The sequence below is a fragment of the Rhipicephalus sanguineus genome, chromosome 8 (assembly GCF_013339695.2).
Source record: "Rhipicephalus sanguineus isolate Rsan-2018 chromosome 8, BIME_Rsan_1.4, whole genome shotgun sequence".
In the NCBI taxonomy this organism is placed as follows: Eukaryota; Metazoa; Arthropoda; class Arachnida; order Ixodida; family Ixodidae; genus Rhipicephalus; species Rhipicephalus sanguineus.
In genome coordinates this window covers 81057189-81083086 of record NC_051183.1, presented here as the reverse complement: position 1 = coordinate 81083086, position 25898 = coordinate 81057189, and the positions used below count along the sequence as shown (strand labels likewise).

The 25898-nt window shown below is 49.1% G+C and overlaps 1 protein-coding gene across 2 annotated transcripts in view; it reads right to left on the bottom strand.

The window, feature by feature from the left end:
- Positions 1 to 10243: 10243 nt before the first annotated feature.
- LOC119402171 (uncharacterized) overlaps positions 10244 to 25898 on the bottom strand; it is a 70718-nt gene continuing 55063 nt past the window's right edge. Inside the window, exon 4 of one of the 2 annotated variants that reach the window (XM_049418529.1) lies at positions 10244 to 10395. In XM_049418529.1, coding sequence (XP_049274486.1) covers positions 10255 to 10395 — 141 coding nt within the window. In that variant the 3' untranslated portion in view covers positions 10244 to 10254. The remainder of the gene's footprint in view (positions 10396 to 25898) is intronic. The other variant, XM_049418530.1, reaches the window with a different exon arrangement.

The following is a 25898-nucleotide window of genomic DNA, read 5'->3' as shown; positions in this document are numbered from 1 at the left end:
GCTGCGTTGATCAGCTGTAACAGGTGCATATAAAGAAATAACTCCCCAATTAAATGAAAAGAAAATTGAATCACAAACAACAAACCGTCCAGATGAATCAGAAGTGACATTTTCGACAGTGGCACTTAAACTGCTCCGCACAAAGATCACACACCCTGCGACCTACCAAATGCACGACTGACGCTGGCGCTGTAGCGTCCGGTAAAACGCTGCAACAGACTCTCGGTGCCATCCTCGCTCTCCACTTTCGTCTCTTGGACTGCGATAATTTCCAGGTCATGGTCCATGACAAGCCTATAGAGTTGGGTCTGCTTCTTTCTAGAAGCCAGCCCTCGTACGTTGAGCGTCGCTGCTTTCACGGACCCGCTCAGCGACGAGATCGGTGAGCGGGTCCACGCCGAGACCTGCACTTTCACTTGTTGGGCTGTCGTCGTCCAGGGTGGATCCATGGCGTTGACCTCTAGTTTACGCGGCCGTCGTCGCGTTTGAGCGACGACAACCGTTGTCGGGCAGCGTTTCGTTTCTTTCCTCCACTGACCACCTTCCACTGCACTTCAGACTTCACTTGTGCTTCATCCTCTTGAGCACCATCATCTGAATCATGCCGGCGCTTTGAACACGCTACCTCTAAATCCATACTCGAAGTATTCAGATCACCAAGGAAACTTTGCGTTTCATCTGTTTCTATCCGTAAAGGATGAGGTGAAGCCGATTTCAATGATATCACAGTAGGCTTGAGCTACGACGCCGAGATTTCCAGGCGCTTTGCTTCCAACGGCGCGGCGTCTGCTGCAGGCGCGGGGCACGTCTGTCCATTCACTGTTGAAGTACCCTCCGTGACTACTGCAGTTTCTTTCCTTTGCTCGGCGTTCATGTCGGAGGTTGTAGAAGGCTGCTTACTGTTTTAGGGGCGAAGCTCCTTAAAGTGGCACCCGTTCGTACCTCGTAGTGCGTAACCAGTCGTAACGCTAGTACCAGATCTTGACCTCCAAGGTGGTGCCGGTGGGAGATTTCTCCTGTGCGTTGTTGAACAATAAAAAATTCGCAGCGTGCGCGTTAACTAAAAGCCTAATTCTTCTGTCTCTCATAACCCATTAGCAGCCATTGGCATGTTCCAGTAGGAAACGTTAGTAGCAGTAGACGTGTCTAAAAGCAGACTTCTTCTGTCTCTCATTCCCATTAGCAGCCATTGTTTACCTCCAAGGTAGTGCCTGGTGAGATTTCTCCTGTGCGTGATTAAACAATAAAAATTTTGTTCAAAACGCCGTTGATTGATGAAATAAACCAACGAAAGACGCCAGAGGTTTTCTAAAGCCATGGTTTTCTAAACAATGAAAATTCACAGCGTACATGTAAAATTAAAGTGAGCTGCAAGTCGTCATAACTCTCATCGAACCTGTAGTATAAACGCGCCCGATCTCACGTCGGTGATGATGTACTGGGCAGAATTCACGGAAGATTCACGGTTTACCGATGAACCTCCGCAGCTTCGCCCACTCATCATCATTCACTCCGTGGATATGCTGTGATTTTTCAACACCGCCGCGTCATGCGATGACGTTAGCTTCTGTGGTGTTGCAGGCACCGACGCTTGTTCCGATTCTTCTTCATCCATGATGAGTTCACTCTGTTGAGTCTCAGATTGTCGCCCGGCAGCTGGAGCGTAAGCGGGTGCACTCATCTCGCTCATGTCCGAAAGAGTGACAGTCGTTGCACCTTGGAACTTTGCAATCGCGTCGCATGTGCCCCGTACATCGGCAACGCAAGCACAAAGGCGCTCTTCCTGGCACTACGACAAGTGCCATGCTGCTTCCAATACGCATTTGATGCGGCAGTTGATCCACAGAAACACATTCTCGAAGCTGCAAGCGTATCATGCGGGTTGTTGATTCTACTCCTTCAAAATCCTCTACCCTCCACCGGTCATCGCTCACCTTCTTGACGTCGCCGTACTCATAGAAGGCACGTCGGATAGCTTCCCTTGTAACATCAAACGCCAGCCAGTGCAGCTTCATCTCAACTTCTTGACGTGTCGGGTCGATGACAAGGCACACCCGGTTTTTAAGTTTCAGGACCCCTGCTTCTGTTAGCTTTTTCTTCGCTTCGTCGGTCTTCATGTTTAATAACCACACGTGCGACATCTGATATGCCCCGATGCCACTCACTTGCTGTATCACAGCCAAGTCTTTGAGGGGTTTCCTGAAGTCGTCTATGCGATATGGTCGACCACTGACGTCGCAGTGTAGTGCAACTGCTCGTTTCTTCGCTTCTCCTGATGGCAACGAAGGCAGAATAATCCTGTAGTCTTTTGGAACGAGAGGAGACGCTATACCGCGGCCGGCGTCGACCGCTGTCGCTGCTCGGGGCGAGCTATCCATCCTGCGTCTGCACCGATCGGCGTCCAGAAGCAGAATGACAGCCATACTGGCGCTTGAAACTGCCTTGTAAAAAGACGCTATACAGGCTTCATGTCCGGAAGGAACCACACTAATCTATGTAATATAGCCTGATAGAATAGTGAAATTACAAACAGGCGTCACACGGCGTGAATTCTGTAACCAGGCCTCACACAATGCGAATTGCGCAGCGAGTAGGTTGTTGAATGCTTCCAACCCATTAGCTCTGCCATAACTCTTCATCGTCATTAGGCACAACATCAACAAAGTGCGCCTAATGCCTTACATGTTTTTAGCGGGTACCACGGCTCTTCGTTTAATGACGAAAAATGGCATAGTGGCTGCTTCCCTACTTCAAACAAATTATGATGAGTTATAGCGTAGTGGGTTTCTCGTAAGTGCACTTGTAGTGGTTGCCAAGGAAGCCCATAAGCCCATGATCTATTTCCTCAGGGTCTCAATAAAGTTCTTCCCCCCTCTCTCTGTCTCGCTTTCTGACGTCGACGTATGTTATGTTGCATGATGGGAGAGCGAAATAGCGACCGGCCATCACACAATGCGAATTACGTAACTGGTGTGTCGTTTAAAGCTTCTGACCCATTACATAGGGCTGAGCGACAATTCTTCATTGTAATCAGTCGTCACGTCAGCAAAGTGCACATAATGCCTTACAGCCCTATTGCAAAACCCAGCGCCACTGGGTACCATCGTCCAGTGCCATGCCTGATTATGGGCCCAGCGTCGCGCTGGATACTGGGCCGCTGGAGCGGCGTTTTACTGGGAGGCGCTGGGTACTCAAGTGCAAAACGGCTCTAGAGCGTAAAAACGGCGGTGCTTACGTGCCCTACATAAATATATTACTAAAGAAAGTCGTATAGAAAGCATTAGTGCAATAAAAAAAAGCCGTAAAAAAAAAAAAAACTTCACCACCAGGATACGAACTCGCCACCTCTCAATCCCCAAGCGAGTACTCTACCACTGCGCCACGCTGAAACACGTCAACATCGCTGTAAAACGGCTAGTCAGCACAGTCAGACAGCGTTTCGTTTCATATTTCCGTGTCGCGTATACAAGGAAGACGCGATCTTCCTTTCCAAAATCACGCTTTCTTCTTTATTAAACACAAACAAAGGGTGGCCGGAAACGAATGAAATGCCCAAAATGGCAAGAGCGCTAGGTTTCTTTAAGAATTCCCGTTTTAACTCCGAAAAATATCAAATGGATCAAGGACCAGCGTACAGTTTGACGGCTGTTACTGCCGATTTTTAACAGCCGTTTCTCGCCTTTGCTAATGATGAACATGCACAGAAGCTTTATGATGACTCGTTCGATAAACACGCGCCTGCATGAATTCAAAAAGAGTAGTTTTCTCGCGCGAGCGACGATGTTACTGCGGGGCGGGCGTGTCTGTATTCTGACTTGCAGTTCTATCGATAACTACAACTATAAAACCGCTACGCAAAAACAAAATACAATTAGTTGAAAAAAGATGCCAGTGTGTTAGTTCACTAACGCGTACCAGCTGACACGTATGTGTTCTGACGTATGAGTCAGAGAAGTACCGGCGAGTGCGGCCGGCTGCTTTCGGTGAGCCTGCGTTCGTTGCTGAAAGCGCGTCGCATCGATGGTCATCGCTCCTTGTGCGGACACCGTACACAAGAAAAAATGGTTAATTTAGGTTAACGGATGTCCAGACTATACTTTACAGTAAATCTTACACGTTGGAATTGCGTGTACTTAAACGAAGAAGCGCCGGTGGCATGTGGACGGACTCGGCCGGTACGCTAGGCCTAACACTCGCTGGGAGCCGCACTGGGTTGAACCGATCTCGGCGCAAATGAGTTCCGATGGTTGAAGTTTCTGCATTTTAGCCTCGAAACCTTTTTAACTGTTACCTAACGTATTGCTGAAGTAAGTGGAAGTGCGAGAATTGCCCGAGATGCGTTTCCGGTGTGGCGATATCGAACGACGGCTGTTTTTCTGGCCTCCGTTCGGAGGGGTCGCGAAGCCAGAGCTCATCTACTTCTTGCAACTGCACGGCGATGTAGCAATTTGCTCTGTTTGTTCAGGCCAATGCCTCCAGACTTATAAACATTAAAATATGAAGTCATTACCGCAACACATCACGAATGCAAAACTGATATATATGAGCGGCATGCACGAAATGTGTATTCCCTGCTGCTACGTGCTCCGCAAAACTTAACGACTTCATTGGTACTGCATGAATAAAAAAAAAAGCGTGGTAGAAAGCAATATTATTAGTGTTGGCTGCTTTGGGTTATTCACATATTTTGTTCCACATTCGGCAGGGAAACAATAAAAGTGACCGTGATTTCACATGTATCATATCACGTATATTATGAAAATAGTGCGCATCTCCTCGTCTTGCTCTGCAAAGCTAGAATTTGTGACACATGTTTGGGACCCGTTAGGATAGCATCTATCGGTACCATCGAATCAGACATTCGATATTCAACGATACCAAAGCATTACCAAAGCGCTCGGCACTGGCAACGATACCAAGGCGCTCGGCACTGGCAGAACAGTGCGGGCTCCAGTATGTGCCAGTGCACGCCAGTGAGAATTCCAGCGTCTCCAGCGCTTCCCAGTGAGCGCCAGTGTCACAGCGGCAAAGCCAGTGGCTCTACCAGTGCGACCCAGCTCTCTCCCAGTGCTTTCACCGACGTCCCAGTGAATTCGAGCGTATACCAGTGTTCCCAGTGCGGTCCAGCGCCAGAAAACGTACCGGTATCACGCTGGGGTGCTGGAAGGGCGCTGGTTTTTGCAATAGGGAGATGTGTAGCTGGTACCTCGTTTCTGCGCAGAATGAAGAATAATGGCGTTGTAGGTGCTTCCCAACTTCACAAATATTGTGATTTATGGCGTAGTGGGTACTTTGCTAGTGTACTTGTATTAGTAGCCTCAAAACACTTTACAATGAGCTCTAGCCCTTTCGGCCCTGGCGGTGTCAATTGACACCATGACACAACATTTCCCCTAGCACTTCGGAAATGAAACCAAAACTGGCCATCCTTGGGGGAATACTTCTTCAATGATCCCCACTGCGTTTGACACCAAAATGGTGACATGCTTGCGGAGCTGGGAGCCGCAGTGAAGAAGCTTGACCGATGTCATGGGTGACGCCGTGGCGGGTCAGCTGAGGCGGCTAGGCGCAATTTTCTGGTAGATGTACCGAAGCTTTTCAATGAGTATCACATTGAAAAATGAGACGTGGTTCACATTTTGTGTACTCTAGTGAACAGCGGGAAAAAAGATGCCATTTTTCTCATTTCTCAACCGCTGAGCCCTGATGACTTAAGTTGATGTCATGTCTGTAATCCATTAATAATTGCACCACTGGCTCAATTTTTTCGTTTGTGGTCTTCTGAGGTCATAACTATTAGGAAATCAAACACAAAAAATGTCCCCGACCAAAATAAAAAATCCAGGGCTGAAAGGGCTAGAAATGCCGCTCTTCCAGCTTTCGCTGTGACTGTGCTGCGCTTTCCGCGCAGGCCTGGCGTTTTTTTAAAGACGATAGTCTTTCTTGGGGAACTTAAACGCAGAAATTTTGGTCTGTCTTTCTATCTGTCTGTCTTTCTGTTTGTCGGCACGTCCCTCGATTCAGCCACTCGGCCAAAGTTGAACCACTTGCCCAAGGGCCAGCCGTCTTGAACTGGTACGGCTGTTCATACTTGTGAACGTTGTCGATCAAAAAGTAAATATCATGCATATCTGAGGTGCAACATCACTAGGTAAGTATTAGGTGGCGCGTTCCTTTAATAGAAAATGCATACATACGTAATTTTAAGGACCCTAGTTTCTTAAGCTGCGCTGAAAATGCATAAGAATGGAAGCTTGAGCGAGTTGGTATGCGTTCATCTTTGTTGAAACAGCGCTCACTAGACGACGACGAAGTAAAAGAAGGCACAGGACAGGCAGCGCTGTTTCAACAAAGCTGAAAATGCGACTGCGCTGAAATTTGCGTTCCTCCGTGCCCTTCGCACGAGCTCATGGTTGTTTCGGTTTCGGTTCTGTATTGCACTGTAGGAATGCCATTAGTTGGTGTTGAAAAACTTTAGTTTTGAGAAGGCCAAGAAGGTGAAAAAGAATATTTAAAAAATGAAAAAGCAGCGTTGTGGGCGGCCTTCAGGCTGCCGGTTGTGGGCGCCGCTCTGGCGTTCCTGTTTTACCCAGGCGACGTGTAAATAAAAGAGTGTGTGGAGAGTACTCGTTGAGTGCGGACGTTTCTCTGATTCAGCGCTTCGCGCCAAACCGCGTTTTCGGGCTGGCTGGCGTCCCCGCCGGTCGCGTTGGTCACCGCCGGTCTTCGCCTGCTGCTGCGCCGGGACTACCAGCACGCAACACAGCACTCTTGTTTCCCGACGTATTGCCAGATGGCGTCCATATCTCACACAGCGCCTCTTCTATCGTCTTTACACGACATTTGCAGCGAAGCACGCAGATACGCGGCCAATTTTTTATAAACAGATCAGGCCTATCATAGTAATGCATTTCTGAGCTCTGGGCTAATGTACCGTACATTGTGTAAGTTCTCTGTGAAGTGCGACTAACTAGTGAAGTTAAGGGAGATAAGAATAGCCCATGAGACCACTGTGATGAATGGAACAAAAGTGTGTCGTCGACGACGAAGGTGCGAGGCCGGACAATTGCGATTCCGAGCCAGCTCTACGCGCGACACCAGCCAATCAGCTAATGACCTGTGGTGTTCCATCGAGCTGGTGTCCCAAGATTGGGCCACGTGTGGAGAATACGTGGCTAAATGCTTGGTGGCTGGGGACGAGCCGAAGCAGCGGCAGACGCAAGACAGCAGGCCGGAGCATTGGAGGCAGGCGATCCAGGTTACAGTAAGGGGGCGCGGCCGTCCTTGCTGCTGCCGCCCAACCACAATCTGAGGCGGCGTTGCCTCAGGTTGCCAGCAGGAGTACTGCATCTTGGAGCGCGGCCTGGCCTGCTGTTCTACCCCTTGTCGAGAGCATCGCGGATCCAGGCAAGGCGTCTCCACGTTCAGCAACGAGCGTGGCCTGGCTAATGGTCATGGTTGCACCAAGCGTCGCGACTCGAGAGCAAGCTGCCCGCTGAGCAGGCTCACCATGCCTGGACGGAGCATCGCACCTCTGATACGGGTTTACTAATCGCAGTCGGACCCACGTCGTCAAACTCTATCCTCTTCACAGCGTCGCACATGGAGACGCGCACCGCTCCTGCACTTCAGCGTCCGCCGTGCCATCCAGCGCGTCGTGACGTCTTCGGTCATTCTTTCGTGCACTCACAGTCATTCTTTCCCTCGTTTGGCTTAGTCTCTGTGTTTGCATTGTACCTTAGTGTTTATTACAGCTTGTATTCTGTGTTTTGTCATAAACGTCGACTGTCTTTTACCGTGTCGTTCATGCGTCCATTTGTCTGCGCACGGAACACACAACGAGCGTGGCGAAGGCCTTTATATTACAACCACCTGCAAAAACTTTTATGCAAAATCATTTCGCTCGAAACAAGTTGGCTTCCCGAGATAGGAACGTTTGCTTTCTTGTAAATACTCCATAATTGGTCATACCTTATAAGCTGCTCTGCATAACGTATATATAAATTAAAATTATTTTGTATGTGCACTTGCTCCAGTATGTGAGCCACTTATGGGCAACATTATAGTGCATATTAAAACCAATCGACATGCTTGTTCACATCTTTTGTGTTTCAGGGTGAGCAGAGCTTTGAGTCCGAAATTTAAGGAGTAGCAAGCATTGATATTCTGCAAGGCTGCAGTTCTATGCTGGCTATTTCCTCTCTTTGGATTTCGTAGACGAAGAAAAATGAAAAGTACTCATCTCGTGCCCCAGTATTTGGGATGTGCGAATAGCAAAGTTTAGGTTCGAATCGAATAGTGATTTGGTCGAATAATTTCGAATAGAATGCTTCAAGTGCCATATACAGTAAAACCTTGTTAATTCATATTTCGCGGGACCGGCAAAAATGTCCGAATTAACCGAATGCCGAATTATCGAGAGTATCAAGATAACAACAAGCAACTAGCTGTTACATCAATACATTTTCATGTTCTTGAGGAATACGTAAATACTGTGCTTATTTAGCACAAGAGCCGCAATTTTCGTCATCCTGCGACTTCGTTCACAGTGCAACCATGGTACCAGACCCCCGTATTAATTACATCGAAAGGCGCTCTGCACCCCTCCCTAATGACATACCGCTACCACCACGCGCACGCGACGATAGTTTCTTCGCATGTAAAATTGCCGGGAACTGACAGTTCGTCAATCCCTATGTAGCAAGCGAGTTTTATACTTGCTGGCCGACGGCGGCTGAAAGCTCTTCATCTTCAACAGCTCCCGCCACGTTTGAGCTTTGCAGCATTGTTTGCGCACTGCATGAAGTTAAAACGAAGCTGCTGAGTGCCCGATCCGCATGTGGACAAAAACCGCGGTCAAGAGGCCATGCCTACAGCCCCGCCTCGTTTCGGATGTCTGGGAACGCTCTTTTCGCTCCTTTGTGTCGCACATTTGCTGCGCTTTGTGCTTGGCGTACTCCGAGGATCGTCCGAATTAACCGGGTTGCAGTCATGTATGACCGCTTAAGGAGAGTTTGATGGCATTAAACTATACCTGTGCTGGCCGGCATCACAGAACACGTCCGAGTTACCCGATTGCTTGAATTAAAGTGGGTTGTATTAACCAGCTATTCCTGTATCACGTAATATAAAAATTACTATTTTTGTCATGATGCAACCCACCTGTACACAATATATATATATATATATATATATATATATATATATATATATATATATATATATATATATATATATATATATATATATATATATATATATATATATATATAATTGGAACAAGGCATGCGCGAATGCCCCTCTTTTGGGTTCGATGTGAACTGGAAAGAACCTTGAATAGTATGAGGATTTCAATTTCAGTAGGATGCAAGTGATAGCTGGTAAAATGCATTATGCCACTTTATTAATAATATTTACTAATATTACTAATAATTTCTAATAATGATTTACTAATATTTATTAAGATTTACTATACTGAGAACGTGTAAGCCAGTATAACAAGATTTTAGGCTTCAAAAATGATCAGTCGATGTGAGGTTAATACGTTCATTTAACCTTGAAATACGCCAGGGCTTCGTGGCAGTGCGTATTTTTTCTGGGTACGCGTTTCCAAAGCAGCGCAATTCTACGCGCATGTGGTTACTAGAAAAGGCAATGCCTAATGACCTGAAGGCGAGGTGAACCGGGTATGTGAGGAGCGGCAAGAATTTTCCCATATATCGTTCAATGAACGTATTGTTCGCTCGGTGGCTACATGAATCTTTGGAGAACGAAATGAAGAAGCGACGGAATGAAAGAAGCATTGTACTTTCGGTGGTTTCTGTCTCAGTGAAGCTTTAACATAACGAACCACAGAGTATGTTGGATATTACACTGTCCATAAAAGCATCTGGAGACCTGAAAAACGTTATGTCGTGCTTTAAGTGAACAGTCTAGATTGCGTTTCTCCTGCAAGTTTTTTGCGAGAAAAAACCTTGGCAGCTAATATTCAGAGTAAGTTTCGCAAAAAAGTATGTGCTATTAGTTACCGCGTTTATATGAAAAGGAGAAAGGAAAAACATGATGAACACGCCAGGGCTGATTTTCACTTCCTCGGTCCTCGCCTCTTCGGCATTCCGGAGAGTCAGCTAGACCACCAACAGTTCTTCAAAGTTTCATTTCTAATGCCTATGTACAATCGATTTCGTTCCGAAATTTCATTTTTATTGTGAAATAATATGTATGCGCCTCAGCACAATTGGAATCTTGGCCTTCTTAATCGTAGTTTTCAAGATGAAGAATTTGTAGTATTCGTACAGATGGTATAACGAAGCGTTTCATTAGCAGAACACGTCCATCCGGGCGGTGCTGTGCCATTATATTTTGCCTCTGTGCACTGTGGAAGGGGGTTCCTAGCTGTAACAGGTGCAGAAGCATGATTGTGATGCATTAAATGATGTCCTAACGCTGAGTGAAGCAAACTGTTTTTCTGTTATAAGTAGGCGTTTCTGAGAAACGGAAGAACCACTTGTGATCACGAAAATTGGTAGACAAACAACGGTGCAGAAGTAAACGCCAATTCACCGCCAACACGAAAAAAAAAAGCTTTGAACAAAACAATGGTGGAAACACAACACATATAACTCGTTTTACACGCTTAACTAGGGCAGCAATAAATATGGACGCACTAAAAACAGCCCGCTGAGTCATGTCCTCATGGAAATATTTCCTTTTTACTGAGTACAGCACATAATAAATAACGCAGCCTGTGTTCCTAACACTCGAGGAGAAACATTGTTATAGTGAAAACGGCAAGCTCTTCGACTGATCACCGAATGTAGTAATTGATCTGGCAGTCTGTGAAAATTCGCGTTGGTGTTAATTGGTCTACAAGCAGAAACGCAAGTTGATAAATGTGACTTCATAGCCAGCGCGCCGAGAAACAACATGGATTACCTGTAATAAAGAACATCGCAAGGCAAATTACGGCATTTATGTTTCGTATTTAGGGTAGGACTAACGGCTAATAAAAAGCAGCTTCGAACTGGGGATTTAGAAAAGCTTGTTCTTTGGCTAGTTTGCCTTGTTCTTAATTGGGCTAGTACTTCCTAATTGGTGATCTGAAGGTATACGTGGGTCACGAAGTGAACAATAATTTTGCGCTGCGGCCCGAACGCTTATAGCTATAGTCTCAGCTTGAGCCGATTATTAACTGGGGCGATCAAAGAAGGGAACGGGAAAAAGTGGGGTACGCTTAAGCTTCGCCTTTAAGAATTGAACGCCATGGTGATGTCTGACCCCATATCTGATATGCGACACACAAACACACACACACACACACACACACACACACACACACACACACACACACACACACACACACACACACACACACACACACACACACACACACACACACACACACACACACACCTATCGCAAAGGTAATGGTTTCCGCCACCTTCAACAGCACTTTCATGACAACAGCGCGCATTCTCACGTAGTGTGCGTAAGAGAATGCGCGCCCTACTGTATGTGCCCTTTGTAATAGGTGGCATGCTTAAAACCAGCAGCAATTACGCGCGTGATACTTTTACGAAGCTGCGATGCACCCACTACGTGTTCGTACGGGAATACGCGAAGTAATGTGTGTGCTTTTTGTAATGGGTGGCCGGTTTAAACCACCAACTCGTTATGCACTTCACATAGTGTGACGCCCGATGGGAAGGTACCCTTGTATCGCGTTTTACTGCGATATTACACCTCATACTGTGACGCCTGTGCAGTCAAGCGCGATTTGAAGGTTATCACGCGAGCGTCGACTAAGAACTGCAACAGCGCCACGGCCCCGAATCAACTTTCGAGGACAGGAAGGTATGATGCAAGCTTCACTCACTCTTTTTGCATTTCCTTAAGCTGCGATCACTCCGCTTGAGGAAGGCCCATTTTCACTTCGTTTCTTTTATGACAATGCGATATATCTTGTGCAACTTAGCAAGGCCTTCAAGTGAAGCAGTAACCAGCACGAACTTTACCATATCTGTCCAATCAACTTCGTTATCGTCTGAGGCGATAAGAACAAGCGAAGTATACGCTTGATCGCAGCGAATGGAAAGCTTAAAATAGAGAGAAAGGGTGCAGAGTTCGTTGTAGGGGTGATTGTTCTAGCATGAAACAGCCAACGAGGGAGAGAATATTGCGTAATCTTGATTTTCACTGTTCTGAAACGTGCCGCTAGGCCCTTGGGACGACAGGCCGGTCGGCGCTCGCGCGATAACCTCGAAATGGTGCTCTACAGTACACAGGACTCGTATGTTTGTGAAGCATGAAAGTTAATGTCACTGCAGATCCAGGCATTGCGTGACTCGGCAGTAGAACACCTGCTTGCCACGCCGAAGGCCTGGTCACGATTCCACCTCGTGTAGAGTTTTTTTTTTTTTTATTATTTGCATCAATGGCGATTTGTCGGTTACGAACAATGATGATTTTTCGACGTCGACACCTCAAATACTGCCACACGGGTTCTTTACGCTATCGTGTTAATAACCACCTTTTGATTCACTATTGCAGCAGAGCCGTGCGCTGTAAAGAGCTACGCGATGATATTTACCAAGCTTCTAAGATGAAACGAGCAATCGCTAGCATAGCAAGATCCGAACCATCTCGCGCCTACACAGCTTGCTCACTATTTCAGTCGTCAATTACTGAAATTCAAAAACCAGACAGCAGGAGCAATCCATTCCCACTACTAAAATTGACACCCTCGTGGTGGATCTGGTATCGAAACACCTGCCGCGCCCTCATTTTTGTAATCTTTTTGCTCATGGGTGCACTTGGCGGCGTAGCAACCCTAGTGCACCCTTTTTATATATTAAGATTGCAAAGAGCGCGTTTCTGCGCATTTCACACCCTTCTGAAATTAAGCGTGTTGCGGCGTTTCACCTTTACAAGCTAGCAAAAAGCCTGACGAGCTTATGTGCAAGCTGTTCGCGCGAAAGTTACTGCTGTACAGGTGAAAAAATTACACTAGGTCGTGGACTACCCTTGCTTAATACACAAGGCATACACAATACATAAACGTACAGATACATTAACGTGTGAGTGCCTCCTATGGGCAATACAGAAAGTACAATGCTATCCGGTTAAGTTCCAGTTCGTGGCCCAGGCAGATCATTGTGCTTTGACATGGCTGCATAGTATGTCGTCGAAAAATGGTGGGCTCTTGCGTTAGAAAGAGCCCACCATTGCGTCCCATTTAGAAGTCTGGAAAAGGCCAAGCACACCCTTCAGGCTAAAATTGTAGGGAGTGTTGGAATGGGAGGCTGGAAGTAGAGAAGAGAGAAGGAGAGAGGACGAAGAAAGGTAGCATGAAAACACACACACACACAAACCCATGCGCCCACTCACATAGCACGAGTTATGTAGTCGAAGATACGCTGCAGAGATTACTGCGTAGCTACGGCTCACATAATTTTCTCCCCACCAATGTCCGCTGTGAAATGTGCTGCGGCAAAATGCCGTCGAGCGCCCGTGACATGAAAGTGATGAGACATTGCTATCCACAAAATCTTTACCGCGTGGTTTCTCCTTGGGGTGTGTCATTACGGATCTAGACGTTAGATGACATCAGGATGTTGGATACATACCCGTGGCCCAATCTGTAAGGGAGCTCTGCCAACATCTTTGGCGACGCGTGCAAAGTGCCAGTGCACGCGCGTTCTGCATAACAACAACGCCTCTATGACTGAGTAAGTTTTATAAGCTTTCCTTAGTTATAAACTAAGAAGACACATGTATGACGCTGAGGCACCGTTGCTAGTGTCACAAAGAGCGGCTTCAATGCAGTGGCACTTCCGCTAAATATCTTCAGAGCATAAAATAATTGTACTTGCAGTGTCAGTTTAATTTCTCATAATTTGCATCTGTTAACAGGAGGCCGCCATTGACCCTGCCTCACCAGGGTCAGTGCGAAGACTGTTCATGTTTGCTGGCATTGCGGTACCGTCGGACGCCCGGTACGAGCGCGGCATGAAGAATTTATCACAAAAGCCTTGCGGAAATGTCTCCTAAGTGCATTACCGGCATTAATTGACAGGCTTTGCTAACCACGTCCTCAGGGCTTCAAATTCAGTATAAAATCAGCTTCCAGACATTAAACCGTATTGAGGACATATTAGAGACACTGCGTGCCTACTGGAGGTTCACTAATTAACTCGTATAACGCAATGAAACTCAGTGGAGTTATCTACCATCTGAAATTGCGAGAACTCGACGCTAATCGATTTAACAAACTTGTTCACTTGTATCGCGTGTCCGTACTGCTAGTCAGCCGTGCACATATATTGTTACTTTTTCTCTGCCCGTATTGTTTCTTTAGTTTTCGGTTGATCGGCCGCACCTGGCCGATCAAAATACCTTCAGTACTCAGGCGCCCCCACTCCGAGACCCCCGATAGGCATTTCGTATAACTAGAGATGGCCGGCGTCTATCCTCACCGCTTGAACCGAGATCGTCAACTGCCCTCGCTTACGCCAACTCGCACATAGGTCGTACGGCGTGCTCATCGCAAAATTTGCACTGGGACCGGAAGACTTCTGGGTGCCACTTGCTGTAAAGTACGGGGTTTAGAAAAAACCCTGTCTGCAATTTTCGCCACATAACCTCGTCTTTCTTAGTAAGCGATCTGTCCGCACCAGGGTATAATTGCCGATTCAGCCTGTAGTGTGCTACGATTTCACGATAAAACTAGGGTTTCATCAGCGAAACATGCACAGCGGCGCCAATTGGTCAATGGCGTCGCGAGCATATATGGTAGCATATGGCATCGAAGGCTAGATGGTCTGAAGCAACATCGTGGGGTCGTGACCATACAAAACATACAGATGTGCAAATCCCAGAGTGTCGTGTCAAGAGCAATTACATGTAGAGGTCACGTAGGCCAGTGTGGCTTCCCAGATGCTATGATCTTTAGAGACGTACTATATAGAAAGCACCTCTCTGAGCGTGCGGTTCAGGCGTTCAGCAAGAACATTAGTTTGGGGGTGTTTGGCGGTGAAGAGCTTGTGATCTGTGGCAATAGATTGGGGGAGGTCGTCGACAACTCTGCACAAAAAGAGCAGCCGTGGTCCGCCAGCAGTGTCGAGATGCACTGTGGAGGATGATGACGTTATGAAGACGAAAATCCGCGACGGCAGTGGTGCAACTAGTTGGCATGGACTTGGTTATTGCGCAACGTGTCACATAACTTGTAGCGACAGCGATCCACGCATTTCCCAGGTCGTCGTCGGAAAAGGCCAAGCAAGTCAATGCCCACACCATACAATTGTTCAGAGGGAACTACAAGTGTGTGAAGGTATCCAACAGGTGGCAGAGGAGGTTTTTTCCGGCGTTGGCAAAGGTAGCAATTAGCAACATAACGGCGCACACAACGGTATTGGCTAGGCAAAGAGAACCGACGTTGCAAGCGGTCGTAGATGCAGGAAACTCCGAGATGTCCCGCCGCCGGTGCGTCATGAAGATCTTCAAGAATGACGGGTCGTTTATGACGAGGAAGGAGAAGCAGAACCTCGGGGCCTTCAATGCTAACATTGCGGCGGTAGAGGATTCCGTCAGGCATCACGAAAATACGGTATGCGGCATCGATGCCGTCAAATTGGACACCGTCGACGATAGTGCGCAGTGACTTATCCCTTCATTGTGAGGTGCGCATATCGCTCATGTCAGCAAATGTCATTACGCAGCTAACCGGGTCTTGCGAAACGGAATCAAGAGGATACACCGGATAACAAAAAATGCCGTTTGCGTCCTTGTGCAAGCGTCCATACTTGTAGGTGACGGTACACGAAAATTCCTGGATGCGCGAATCCCTGCGACCAAGACGTCAGCTCGGATCCTTCTGAGAGATGAGCCAGCAGAGGCCGTGGTGGTGCGTAACAACTCAGTACGTTCGGCCAAATAAGTATGACCGGAACATGGCGACAGCCCACGCTGAGCACTCTCTTTTGGTGATGGAGTAATTTCTCTCGGGAGGTCAGAGCATGCCACTGGCGTAAGCTATCACACACATTCTACCGTGCTGCCGATGAGCGAGAACTGCGCCGATACCGTGGCCGATTGCGTTGCCGCAGGCTTCCGTTGGAGTAGACAGACCAAAGTGGGCAAGTACGGGGAGAGTATTCAGTAAGATTATGAGACCGGTTAACGCTGGAGCCTGCTCAGGACCCCATGAAAATACGCTATCCTTCTTCGGCAGATATGTTAGTGGCCTTGCGACGTCGGCAAAGGTCTTCACTAAACGACGGAAGTAAGAGCATAGGCCCACGAAGCTACGTACATCAGAAGTAGAGCGGGGCACAGGGAACCTGGGGATGGCGCAAAGATTTTCGGGATCTCTTTGAAAGCCGTGAGCGTTAACAAGATGGCCGAACACGGTAATCTGAAGGCGGCCAAACTGGCATTTTGTGGAATTCAGTCGAAGCCCGGCTGTTCTGAAGACTGCAAGAATTGTAGCGAGAAGGGTGAGGTGGCTGTCAAACGTGGACGAAAAGACAACAGTAACAAAGATAAGGAGTCCAATGCAACGTTGCAATAAAGAGTCCGTCATCCGTTCAAATGTCACAGGAGCGGTGCGTAGGTCAAAGGGCATTACCTTAAGCTGGCATAAACCATCAGGGGCTATGAAGGCAGTCTTAACAATATCTGGGGGTTATATACGGGCCGTTGCGAAGGTGTTGTGTAAGTGAAGTACCCGCGTTCTCCACAGCCGGTCGCATGACAATGTGTGATAACATGGCTCTGCTGTAGTTTTTCGTAGCCCTGACGGATTGCCGTAGTAATCTTGACGATGAAGTTCACCAGAGGCTCTGAACGCGATGTGTGCCGTGTAACACAGAGTGAGCAGTTCGAGGCAGACTGAAGGCGTGTGATACGCACGTCGCAACATCCCCTTATCTGAGTTGCTCGTCGTCCACACATCATCGCGCACGCACGCTTTGAAGGCTCAGAGTTCCGGTTCTAACTAGTTAACCCGTTAATCGCAAAATAAGTAAATCGCAAAATGTTGGCCATGACCAGCTTCAGGTTTGTTTTGCACTGGGCCTCTTGGTGGGAAAGTTAGAATCGGTGATTAACGTGAGGCCAAGGTCTGCCGCTGCCTGCCAGAGGTTCGCGCCTTTGCGTGTGGTGTGTGGGTAACCCCAAGGCTTATGGTGGGCAATAAAGTCCCCGGCCACAAAAATGGGGGCCCTGGCCCTGCCTGCTACAGAAACTTCCTTAGCCAACAATGAAGAGAAACGATGCTGCCCCTCTCTAGGGGAACTGTACACGTTGAGGATGAATACGCTATTTTTGAGCTCGCCGCTCGGGATAACCTCGCCAAAAAGGTATACAATTTTGCACTTACCCATCTTTAAGCCATCCTCGATAAACGTGTGTTTGTTAGACACCAAGGTGGAGACCCCCCTACCCTCCGGCCCTTTGTTTACGTATGATGTGTAGCCGGACAGATAAACTGTATCCGTCAATACCGCTTGCAATAAGATAATCTGCGGCCGCGATGCTCTCGATCTGAGGAACTGTTGTAAGGCCGCCCTGTTTTGACAGAAGCCCCAACAGTTCTATTGCCAGATCGTGAAGTTCAATATCAGATTCAGATGAAGTTCAAGGTCGTCGCCGTTCCGACAAGCGCCCGCGTCTACAGGGTGTTGTCGCTCGTGCGTGCGCTTATCACGTGATCGCGGTGGTTTGTACGTCTCGAGTTGAGAGCACGAAGGTCACTTGGCTCATCCGAGCGGCCACTTTTGCGAAAGGAGCGCGGTGCTCACGCAGAAATAAGTTACAAATGTGGCAGTTCGCTCTCATCCTGTGTATGTTCGTTCCGTGCGTCCTTTCTGCTTGAGCAGCGCGTTGCAAGTTTCGAGCTGCTTGCAGTTCTTCGCGTGACATTACAATTTGTTGCTGTAGCATTTATTCCTTCGCCCTTGGGGCGAAAGAAAGCGCAACAAACGCTCAACTACGTATGTGAAGACATGTTTCACTTTCGTTGTATACCGATTCCTATGACAGAGGGATCAGCAATGTTTTTTTCTCCCCTTTCCCCTCCCCCGGTGTAGAGTAGCAGGCTAGAGCATGCTATCGCTCAGGCTGACCTCTCTGTCTCTCTGAAGATAAACCTCTCTCTTTTTGCCTTATTTTATGGGCAGCCTTCTTTGTTTCTCTTCGGTTTTCTCTTTCTTTTCTAAGCTATTTCTTTCTTGTCCTCTTCTCCTGTTCTTTTTGTGTTTTTTTTCTCTTTATTTTTATTCTTCTCGTAAATCAGGGCTCGTAAATCAGAGTTCGGCGTAACGTGCGGATCGCTGTCTTGCTGAAGACGCAGAGACTGCAGCTCGTCTAGGCGCTGGCATGTCGAAGTAATGTCTTCGACTGTTGTAGGGTTTTGAACAGCCAAGGCGTTGAACGCGATCGTGCCTATTCCTTTGAGAATGTGGCGAACGCACTCGGCTTCCGTCATTTCACTGTTCGCACGACGGCAGAGGGCCAAGACATCCTCGATGTACGAGATGTATGACTCGTGCGCGAGTTGAACACGCGCAGCCAGCTTTTGTTTCGCGATCTCGGAGCGGCCCGATGAGCATGCGAAGATTTGTCGCAGCTTGATGGTAAAAGCGGACCAATCGGCGAAGTCAGTTTCATGATTAAAATACCACGTTTTTGCCACACCGGTGAGATAAAATGGGACATAAGTCAATTTCTCGGCTTCGGTCCACCGATTGACTGCACTCACGCGGTTGTAAATGTCGAGCCAGTCGTCGACGTCGTCACCGCGGAGACCCGCGAACACGGGTGGTTCGCGTTGAGGGCTTGTTGCAGTTGACGAAGAGCGGGCAGCCGGTGACATCGGTGTTGTAGCGTTAGGGATAGCGCTTTGGTCCGATGGCTGCATAGCTGTAGGGGTGGCCGGGCGCAAGCGGCGACCGGATTGTAGCTCCAGGTAGGACGGGAACGCAGGAGGACGCCGGGATCTTGACGAACCTCCACCACTGTGAAAGGCGTAGGACGACCGGACCAGAGAACGTCAGCAGAACCGTTATTTCCACAGTGTCTGTCTCGGCACAGAACCACGAAGAAGAAGAATAGGGATGATGATGGCTATATACAAATGAGAACGATGAAGTGCGTTAAATGTGCTTACAATAGTTTTTTCATTTATTTCTCTCTCTTTCTATTTCTCGCTTGCTTCCTCTTAATTTTTATACGTGGTTTTGCCTGCGCTCGACAAACAACACGAAGAAGAATTCCCTTCGGCGCCAGCGCGCGCTCGATATGCTACAGTTGGTGATGCTATGTGTGGTTTTGCCCGCGTTAATATTGTCACATAGGTGTTTGTGCCACTGTGAACTAGAGGACGCTACTAGCCGAAGACGAAGTTGAAGTGTCTCGGGCGTTGATCGATGGTGTTGCACTTGTTATAGTGCGTCAACGCTACGCCCCTTACGTATTGTAAATATATTGTAAATACCGTAACTCTACGCGTAACATTTTGGTGGAGCTGCGGGGTAGTCTCTACGAAAGTCGGACCTGGATCTCCGCAGCGGACGTCACATCGGTTCCGCTGCTATGGCTACCGACAGTGTCCCGGCCAACCCGACACCCGTGCAATACGTCATGAATCCGCTTCGTGATCCGGGAATCTTCACCGGTACTGGCAAGGTCGACGTCGAAGAGTGGCTGGCGATGTACCAGCGCGTCGCCAACAGTTACAGGTGGGATCCAACCCTTATGCTGGCGAACGTGATATTCTACCTGGGGGAAACCGCAAAGGCATGGTTTGAGACGCACGAAACCGAGCTGACAAGTTGGGACATCTGCAAAGAGAGGCTACGTGATCTCTTCGGAAGACCAATCGGACGCCAAGTAGAAGCCCAGAAGGAGCTAGCCTCCCGTGCCCAGACGTCCACTGAATCGTACATCTCCTACATTCAGGACGTTCTGGCACTTTGCCGAAAAACGGACAGCAACATGCCGGAGGCAGATAAGGTCGGACACATTATGAAGGGCATCGCCGACGATGCATTCAACTTCTTGCTTTGTAGGAGCTGCACAACAGTTGATTCCCTCATTAAAGAGTGCCGCCACTTTGAACAAGCAAAAGGCAAGCGCATCGTGCAACGTTTCGACCGGCTTCCAAATACGGCTCCGACCTCATCCTGCAACGAACCCGCGCCGTTGCTTCAACCAGCATCACCAAATTTGACGCAAGCCATACGTCGCGAACTTGAGGCTATGGCTCCGAGTTCTCGTGGACCTCCCACTACGCATGACCATCTAACAATCTCGCTCATTCAAGCTGTTGTTCGCCAGGAAATTGCGAATATGGACATGCCCTCCGCCGTTAGCCCCCGTCCCACCTCTACCGCTCCGATCATTGCCTCTGCTGCACCTCGACAATATTTCGCGAATCGGTACCGAAACCCATCTGAGTGGCGAACACCAGACGACAGACCAATCTGCTTCGTGTGCTCCCGGATCGGCCATATCTCTCGCCACTGCCGTGACCGCTGGAATTCATCGCCTCGACCATATGCTGACCGCCGCTACCAACACGCCTCTCGTCCTCTGTCACCTCAAGTCGAACCGTCCAATGATGGCCCTGCTGCTCCTCCATTCACCAATAGCCGCTCGCCCTCACCTCGGCGCCGTCAGTCCCGTTCGCCTACATCTCGGCGTCCCCCGTCCCCATCATACTCAGGCCGCTTCTCGGGAAACTAACCAATGCAGCCCCTGGAGGTGAGGCTGCGTTGACGACCTTGACTGCAAAACCTCTGTTGACCCTTGCTCCTAAACGAAACCTAGTTGAAGTTTTTGTTGACCATGTGCCCGTTAAAGCCCTCATCGACACTGGAGCTCAGGTGTCGGTCATGCGCTCCGACCTTCGTAGGCGTCTTCGAAAAGTGCTAACGCCCGCCGAGTCGCCTGTCCTACGCGTAGCCAACGGCAGCACAACAGCCGTAATGGGAATGTGTACAGCCCGTATTACCATCGCCGACCGTTCAACGTTAGTTCTGTTCACTGTACTTGCGGAGTGCCCTCATGAGGTGATTCTCGGCATGGACTTTTTGACTGCTCACTCTGCGCTAATTGACTGCTCAACCGGTATTCTGAAGCTTGAGCTACCCCAGTTTTGTGCCGACACCACCGCAGATATCCACTCCCGACTTCGCTGCACTGAATTTGTTCGGCTGCAACCTGCTGCTGCGACTTATGTGCTCATGTCGCCTTGCCCACCACTTCGGGATGGTAATTATGTCGTGTCCCCACTTCACGACGTCCTGCTGGAGCGCCAAATAGCTCTCCCTAGCTCCATCATTACGCTCACCAACAACCATGCGTGGCTTCCTCTCCTGAACTTTGGCTCGTCTCCACAAGCTCTCCCTGAGGGTGTGTCTCTCGCTGTGTTGTCCCCTTTGGAAGAGTCCAGCGTATCTGCTCTCAGCTATGAACGACCATCTGAGTTCGCTCAACTTTCGGCTCCGACGATGCCATCTAACGACAAATTCGCCAGAATGATAGCTCCTGACCTACGACCTTCATACGCTGAGGCCCTCCGCCGCGTTTTGATGTCCTACGAAGACATATTTGATTTCGACAATCGCCCGCTGGGTCGGACCGACATCGTCACCCATTCGATCCACACTGGTGACGCTCCGCCCATCCATAGGCGTCCCTATCGTGTGTCGGCGGCAGAACGTCACGTCATACAAACAGAGGTCGAGAAAATGCTCTCTAAGGACATTATTGAACCTTCCTCCAGTCCGTGGGCATCCCCTGTCGTTTTAGTAAAAAAGAAGGACAATACTTGGAGGTTCTGCATAGATTATCGTCATCTGAACAAGATCACGAAAAAGGACGTTTACCCGCTTCCGCGTATCGATGACGCCCTGGACTGCTTACATGGTGCCAGTTATTTCTCCTCGATCGATTTACGTTCTGGCTACTGGCAAATCGCAGTCGATGACAGAGATCGCGAGAAGACGGCCTTCGTCACCCCAGATGGTCTCTACCAATTCAAAGTGATGCCTTTTGGACTCTGTAATGCTCCAGCCACATTCGAACGCATGATGGACTCTCTTCTACGTGGTTTTAAATGGTCCACATGCCTGTGTTACCTTGATGACGTTATTGTTTTTTCATCGACGTTTGACAGCCATCTCCACCGGCTCTCGGCCATCCTTGACGTCTTCCGTCGAGCAGGCCTGCAGCTCAATTCTGCGAAATGTCATTTCGGCCGTCGTCAATTACGAGTCCTCGGTCACCTGGTGGACGCTACTGGCATACAACCTGATCCCGACAAAGTACGCGCAGTCCGAGAGTTTCCACCTCCTCGTACCTCTGCTGATGTCCGAAGTTTCCTGGGGCTGTGTTCCTACTTCAGACGATTTATTGCGAACTTCGCCGACATCGCTCGTCCTCTCACCAATCTTCTCAAAAAGGACAGCCCATTCAGTTGGGGACCAGAGCAAGCTCAGGCATTTTCAACGCTTACGAGTCGCCTTGTAAATCCGCCCGTTCTGGGTCATTTTGATCCGTCTGCTTACACTGAAGTTCGTACGGATGCAAGTGGCCATGGCATTGGCGCTATTTTGTCCCAACGACAGCGGGGGATGAATCGTGTAATCGCTTACGCTAGCCGCCTTTTATCACCCTCGGAGCGCAATTACTCGATCACAGAACGTGAATGCCTCGCCCTTGTTTGGGCCATTGCCAAGTTTCGCCCATACTTGTTCGGACGACATTTCACCGTGGTAACAGACCATCATGCCTTATGTTGGCTCTCCTCACTCAAAGACCCTACGGGACGCCTCGGTCGCTGGGCTTTACGCCTCCAAGAATTCACATTTTCTGTGTCGTACAAGTCTGGACGGCTACACAAGGACGCCGACTGCCTCTCCCGTTATCCCATCGACCCACCTGATACCGCCGAAACTGAGTCGGATGCCTGCGTTTTGTCGCTCAGCGACTTCCTTCACATCGCCGACGAGCAGCGTCGTGACCCGTATTTGCGATCTCTTACAGAACGCCTCACCTCAGAACAACGGAACGGCCTCCTCCGTATGTTTGTTCTGCACGACGGTACCCTATATCGACGCAATATGACACCACACGGTGCTGAACTGCTTCTCGTTGTTCCTCAGCATCTGCGACCATCTATCCTCTCGCAATTGCACGATGCTCCCACCGCTGGACATTTGGGTGTTTACCGAACCTACGATCGCGTGCGCAGGCGTTTCTTCTGGCCTGGCCTATACCGCTCTGTTCGCCGCTACGTCGCCTCCTGCGAGCTCTGCCAACGGCGCAAAAAGCCTCCTCTCCCACCCGCTGGGTACCTTCAGCCTATAGCTGTCCCCAGCGAACCATTCTTCCGTGTCGGCCTGGACCTCCTTGGCCCTTTCCCGACGTCGTCCGCGGGTAACAAATGGGTGGCCGTAGCGACAGATTATGCCACACGTTATGCCATCACGCGAGCCCTCCCTACCAGCTGTGCAACTGATGTCGCTGAATTCCTCCTCCATCAAGTCATCTTACACCATGGTGCTCCTCGTCAGCTGCTGACTGATCGAGGTCGCTGTTTCCTTTCGCAAGTTGTCGACGACCTTCTCCGCTCTTGTGCAACGTCCCACAAGTTCAGCACCGCTTACCATCCTCAGACAAACGGACTTACTGAGCGCTTGAACCGTACACTCACGGACATGTTATCCATGTACGTGTCTGAGGATCACCGAGATTGGGACTGCACATTACCGTTCGTGACGTTTGCCTATAATTCGTCGCGTCACGACGTTACTGGCTATTCTCCGTTTTATCTGCTGTATGGCCGCGACCCGCTCTTGCCTCTCGACTCAATACTTCCTTCAGAGGCAAACTCAACCACATTCTACGCTCACGACGCCATCGTTCGCGCGGCGACGGCACGTCGCGTTGCCCGTGATCGACTCGTGGCGTCTCAGGCCGACCAAAAGCGCCTGTACGACAGCCACCACCGGGACGTGCGTTTCAGCCCTGGCTCCCTGGTCTTGCTCTGGCTGCCTTCACGTCGCGTTGGCCTGAGTGAAAAACTGCTGCCGCGCTACGTTGGGCCTTACCGAGTTCTTCGCCAAGTAACCGAAGTCACATACGAGATTTCGCCACTGAACCGCAAGCCTTTGTCCCCCTCACCAGCTACTGAGACTGTGCATGTTTCCCGCCTAAAGCCCTACGTCACGAACACCGATCCGATGCACCGAGACGGTGCTTCTGCCGCCGGGAGTTTATGTCACATAGGTGTTTGTGCCACTGTGAACTAGAGGACGCTACTAGCCGAAGACGAAGTTGAAGTGTCTCGGGCGTTGATCGATGGTGTTGCACTTGTTATAGTGCGTCAACGCTACGCCCCTTACGTATTGTAAATATACTGTAAATACCGTAACTCTACGCGTAACAATATCATCATCAAGGCGCTCGAAGGACAAAAGGAAGGCATCTCTTTGGCGCGAGCGAGTGCTGAGATGACTATTCTTTGCCTGCATTGCGCCAAGCTACGACGACAGCATGCGAACACAACCTGCGACAGCCCGGGGCCCTAAAGTGCTCCGCACTTAAAATGTGTGATCCATTAGGAAAAATGTTGGGAATAATGTCCCATTAGGAAAAAGTCACAGTTTCGCCTCAATGGCGAAGCAATGAGTGCGATAGCAAGAAATTGGAATGTCACAGGAAGAACGGCGAGAGCTAGAAACTTGCTCCGGGCTGCTCAAGCACAGAGGACACACAAAAAGAAAACACACAAGGCGAGTGCGAACAAACAACTGTCATAGCTCGACACTTGCAGCGCGCTGCTCAAACACAAAGAAGGGTGCACCAAACGAACGCACGGGTATGCATAGAACGAGTGCGAACTGTCACAGTTGTTACTTCAACTAACCCCTACTTTGGCTCTTCTAGCGAGCAGATCACTCTTTTCGCAAACGCGGCCGCTGCAGCGCGAAAAGTGACCTTGTGGTATATAGCTTCAACGCGAAATTTGCAGTGAACGCACAGGACGTACAAAACTCCCCCTCGAGAGATAATCGCGCGAGCATGGTCGACCACGCCCTGTATATGAAAGTACAAGTCGAAGGCGCACATCCCAAATCCGCCGAAACACTACACAGTTTTAGAATTGGGGACCCAAGATACTTGCGTGCCGCCAGGACGCATGCTCAGAAGGCAAGCCACTCTCGCACTCTTGCGCTCGCATTGTCCCAAGACCCTGCAGCGCCTTCCTTTGGGCAGCAAACAAAACCGCAGAGCGCGCGACCTCAAGAGAAGGAAATAAAGACGCTGTTGGTAGTGGCACGTGAAGCCGCGGCTCACGTTCCCTGCGGGCGTCGATTCTGGTCACTAAGAAAAAACTTCATTTGGCTCTAGTTGGTACATATTCCTGAGGCTAAAATTACAGTGCAAACGGACATCTTTGTCCTTCTTACTTCTTCTTTACTTCTTTGTCCCTGCACCCATCTGAATATGTTTTCATGCCTTCGCATATCTAATACGCTATTATTCTTGCTACACGTTTTGATTTAGACCTAATATTGTGTGCGCATGTGCGGTAAGTTAGCCTTGGCCTTATATATGCATTCACGTATGAAAGCATAAAACAGTTATTAGTCAGCGCTTGTGTCGTACGTTTCATTTCTTCGTGAGTGTCTTGCGCGTTTGTGCTCTCACTTTAGCCGCAGGATTCCGGTCGCGGTGCAACATGTATGCTGTCATTCTGCTTCAGCCTTCTCGTTTCTTCCCTCATGTGACATAAATCTAGAAGATCCAAAGTGCTCCCACTATCTCGCGCCACCACGAGCCACGGGACGCTCTTCTTTTTTCCTGGCGACTGGCTACGAGTGGCGTGG